The sequence below is a fragment of the Uranotaenia lowii genome, chromosome 3, assembly GCF_029784155.1.
Source record: "Uranotaenia lowii strain MFRU-FL chromosome 3, ASM2978415v1, whole genome shotgun sequence".
Taxonomy (NCBI): Eukaryota; Metazoa; Arthropoda; class Insecta; order Diptera; family Culicidae; genus Uranotaenia; species Uranotaenia lowii.
Genome location: NC_073693.1, coordinates 325,273,538 through 325,278,261, shown reverse-complemented (window position 1 = coordinate 325,278,261; position 4,724 = coordinate 325,273,538). Strand labels below are relative to the sequence as shown.

At 43.2% G+C, this 4,724-nt stretch overlaps 1 protein-coding gene across 1 annotated transcript; it reads right to left on the bottom strand.

The window, feature by feature from the left end:
* Positions 1–3,124: 3,124 nt before the first annotated feature.
* Positions 3,125–4,468, bottom strand: LOC129753806 (uncharacterized). Its single transcript, XM_055749654.1, has one exon. It carries the CDS (start codon positions 4,466–4,468, stop codon positions 3,125–3,127), a length of 1,344 nt encoding a protein of 447 aa, XP_055605629.1.
* Positions 4,469–4,724: the final 256 nt, after the last annotated feature.

The following is a 4,724-nucleotide window of genomic DNA, read 5'->3' as shown; positions in this document are numbered from 1 at the left end:
GATACTTACAACATTGTCATTCGATGTACTTATTTTTTGTGTTAAGTTACACGTTTTGCTGACAATGCAACTAACACTCGCATGTTGAAAATCCATTCTTCCGTTTTCTACTGCAACTGCCATTATTTCTGAGGTTCTGAAGGCTCCAGATGATATTCGAAGATAATCGTTGTAGCATGGTTCCAGAGAATGGAAGTTTTCCATGCTGTAGAGTTCGATTCCATAGAACAGCTTAGGCAGCACAACAGCTTCACCAATCTTTAAAAGTGTGGTTCTACAGGCAAATCGAGATATTGCTCTAAGAAGGTTTAACCAGCTTTTAACGGCAATCTTAGTCTCCTCCGAATGTCGCTTAAAGGTACCTCTACGATCTAAGTAAACGCCCAAAATTTTCAGTGTTCGAACACGTGTTACAGTTTCGTTATTTAGTATTATTTGTGTTTGGTGATCACGATGATAATGACGTTTCCGTTTACAATAATGCATAGCTTTAGTTTTGGCGGTTGATATTGTTAATCCGACTCCTTTGGCCCATCCATTCACAGTTTGTAGATCATTTTGTAACTTTTGTCGTAGAACATTTGTCTTGGATCCTTTGCGTGCAAGTATGAGGTCATCAGCGTATCCCATCAAGAACGTACCAGGAAGTGGTAGAGTGGATGTTTGGTTCATGATGAGAACAAAAAACGTTACTGAAACAACGGAACCTTGTGGAACACCATTCTCTAAGGCTCTTGCTTCCGAGCGGTGTCCGCCTATCGAAACACAGAATGATCTTTCAGATAAGAAAGAACGAGCAAACTGGAATACGCGATGTCCAAGTTTTGCTTCATGAATAGCGTCCAAAATTTTGGATCGCCAGACTTGGTCGTATGCTTTCGTAATGTCCAGAGATAAAATTTCACAATGTGTGTTCTCTTCTTCAACCTCTCTTAGAAAATTTCGTAAATACAGGAAATAAGTATTCGTTCCTCGTCCTGCGCGGAATCCATGGTGCTCTTGATGAAGCGTAGAAGATGTTTCAAGATACGTAATAATTCTATGATTGATCATACGCTCGTACACTTTACTTAAACAGCACAACAAGGAAATGGGCCTAAAACCAGAGACACCATTCTGATCTACATTTGGCTTTGGTACAGGAATAACAATCGCAGTTTTCCATGATTCAGGGAAGATACCTGTCTGCCAAAGGGTATTTAAACTTTCGAGGAGGGTTACTTTAACTGACAACGGTAGATGTTTAATCATTTGATAACTCACTTGGTCGAGACCAACTGAATTACCGGAGCAACGATTGATGGCTCTCTGAAGATCGACGAATGTGAAATCCCGATCAATACAAGGATTATAACGATTCACTTCATTATTGTTAGCGTTGTTGCCATTGGGATCAGGAGAAGTTGATTTGGAAGAATTAGCAAAATACTGTGCAAAATCTTCAGCAATGTCGAGCGGGTCCTCCTTAAACTGTCCTTCAGAGTTAATTCGCAGAGATCTACACGTTTTCTTCCCGGAGATTCTGTTAAAATTTTGCCACATACAGGAGACCGGCGTTTGTGGATTGAAACTCGAAGTAAATTGTTCCCATGAGTCAGCCTTGGCTTGCTTGATGATTCTTCTTGTCTGGTTACGAATTTTTCTAAAGTTTGCCATTGCCGCCATTTTCGTTTGTTCATTTCCGCTTAATTTCCTTGCTTTGCGAAGGGCTTTTCTTCGCGCACGCACAGCTTCCTCAACTTCTGAGTTCCACCAGACAACATTCTTAGAACCGCTGCGTAGACTGGATCGTGGAATGGTAACAACCGCAGCATCAAAAATATGATCTGTAAGTTGTTCAACAGTAAACGCGCTTAGAGAAGATATTTTGCTTTCTAATAGTTCTTCAAAACGAGACCAATTAGCATCTTTGTACCGCCAAACTTGTCGTGTTGATAGTTTGGGTAACGGAGTATCTAGGAATGTTGAAATCGGAAGATGGTCGCTGTTGATGGGATCGGGGTCAACTTTCCATGATAATCGGCTTGCCAGGCTGTTTGAAGCAAGCGTAAGATCGATGGCAGATGCGAGGCAGCTATGATCACATATACGTGTTGGTGAACCATCGTTTAGTAGATTAAGTTGCTCGTCGATGATCCAGTTCAGAACGATGCGGCCTTTTTGATTGGTCTTCATAGGATCCCAAGCTGCATGTCGAGCATTAAAATCCCCAGCTATTAGGTATGGAGGCTCTAACCCTTCCAGTAGGGATGAAAGCCCAGCGGAGAGTTCGTCGTGTTTAAAAGCATGCTCAACATAGACGTTAACGATTGTTACTTTTATCGGTGATGTGATGCGAATTCCAATACTTTTGATGTCAGAGCGAAGGGATACTTGTTGATGAGGGATGCAGTTCAGCACACCAATTGTAACTATTCCGTTGCTTCGAGCTTGTTTATTGTCAGATGAATACCATGTGTACATGTTCCAAAGTGCACCATTAAATCGATTTGTCATAGCTTCCTGAATGGCGATGACAATTGGTGGATTCGGGGCCAATTTGGTAAGCAGCTCAGAATGTTGTCTCCAAAAACTTCGCGTGTTCCACTGAAACAGGAGGAGGCGATAATTGGTCATAGTGGGTTGGATCGGATTTACGTCACCTGGTGAACCCGGCAATGAACCGGGTTCATGGCTTGTAGAAGGCGCATTTTCGTAGGTGGAGTTTTGCCGAGTTGAAGATTGAGAAGGGTGTAGTTCAGCAATGGTTGTAGGGCAGTCTTGGGAATCCAGTTGTACGTCGGTGTCAACTCTCGATGCTAGACAGGAATTCAGCGTCACCTGAAGCTGTTGTCTGCCAGAGACCGGTGTTGTATGCCTTGTATTTAGATAGTCATCTACGTTGTCGGAAACTTGGTTGGTGATGTTCGGGATGGGCTCGTTGGGAACGTTGGTTTCGTCATTGTGAGGGGTAGAATTAAAATCTGAGTGATTTGTAGGTGGGTTAATGAATGGTAGTACGTCACCTGATGAACCCGGTAATAAACCGGGTTCAGAGTTTGAAGAAAGCGTGTTGTTCATATTATAAACCAAAGAAAGTCCGGTAGCGTTGCCTTGGTTGTCAATGTGTGGGGTGGGTGGTGAATCATTGTTGTTGTCCATCATCATCGTCAGAAAACATGTTCACGTCAGGATTCTCTTCCTGCTGCGAACGCTGAGAGTTTTGGTTTATCCGTTTCGGTCCGTTCTTTGAGTTGGATGGCGATATGTCGTTTTGGGTAAGGTTTAGGTTCCGTTTCCTGCTCACACTCCTTGTATTGTGAGTGAAATTTCTCCACTCAACCGATGTTTCTGTTCCTGCCGATGAATTCGGTGTAGCTTTTCTTGTTTTTGCTTGTTCAAGTTGTTGGCTGCTCGGTGCATCCATAGAATCTTTACGAGACACGCGTGGTTTCGGTTTTTGCGACGGTTGCTTAGGCTCTTGGTCATCTTTTTGTCTCATTTCTCTTAGCTCCTGTCGTAGTTTGGCGAGCTCGTCTCGTAGTAAGGAAATGATTTTATCTTTTTCGTCGGGACCATCATTGACTTGCGTGATGCGTTGTTGAACTTGACTTGAGTATGTTGGCTTGTTCCAGGTTTGGTTTATTTCGGCACGAGCTTCCTGAAAAGTGATTCGTTTGTTGACCTTCAGGCGGATCACTGCTTCTTCCTTCTGGAAGGAGGGACAGTCACGACTCGTCGGAGAGTGACCTTCCTGATTGCAATGTTTACAATACTTTTTGTTGCTGCAGATTTGTCCTTCGGTAGTCGGGTGATCTCGAAAGCAAACAGGGCAAGTCGTGCTGTCACATCTCTTATGAGTATGCCCATAAGATCCACAGCCTCGACAGATCATTGGAGACGGATAATAAGGGCGAACTGGAACGCGTAGCAGACCAAAACGAACGTATTCTGGTAAAACAGTGGAACACAGAGTCAATACAAGTAGTGGTGTGTTTTTAAGATTCTTCTTTTCGTCTCGTTTCATAATTCTACGCACAGCCGTTACACCGTCTGATTTGATTTCATTCAGAATGTCTTCCTCCTTAAAATCGATACAGTCAGGTTGGTAAACAACACCCTGGACAAAATTCAATGTGGGATGTAGCACGACTTCAATCTCGGTCTTATCCAGTAAAGTGGTCATTGATAATAATTTTTCAGCGACTTCTGGCGAAGATGTCCTCAAAATGTACTGCGCACCTTGACTCTCTTTGATTGCTTCTACATGCTTCAAGTTAGAAGATCCAACCACTCGTTCGACGGAATTTCCTATGAGGAAAGGATTCTGGGGTAGCGGGGGTCGTTTATCGACACCATCGACACTTTTCATACGCAACTGAAGAAATCGTGTTATGCCATCGTATGTTTTGTTTTGCATAAACAGAGGGAGCCTACTTCGATTTGGATCAGGGGGGTCCTCGGTGGGACCCGGGTCGTCTCCCGCCATTGCGGCGTTTGTTTTGCTACAGTTTCGTAATAGCCACCAGCCGGTGTTTTTAAACAATACTTTGAGTTGAGTGGAGAGGAGTGAGAAGTGATGATCAGAGACTAGGCCTTAGAGATTCACCCCGATGAGATGAGATGAGTGTATCTATCTGTCAAACACACGTGCAAAATGATGCGATTCTGCAATTCTTTTTTTACGAAATAATTCGCGAAACAGGGTTTGGAATATGTAATTCTTGACTCGCCAGTGAAGCTTA

What these genes read in the sequence shown, in the direction of transcription:
- LOC129753806 (XM_055749654.1), bottom strand. Translation starts at nt 4,468, where the DNA reads ATGGCGGGAGACGACCCGGGTCCCACCGAGGACCCCCCTGATCCAAAT.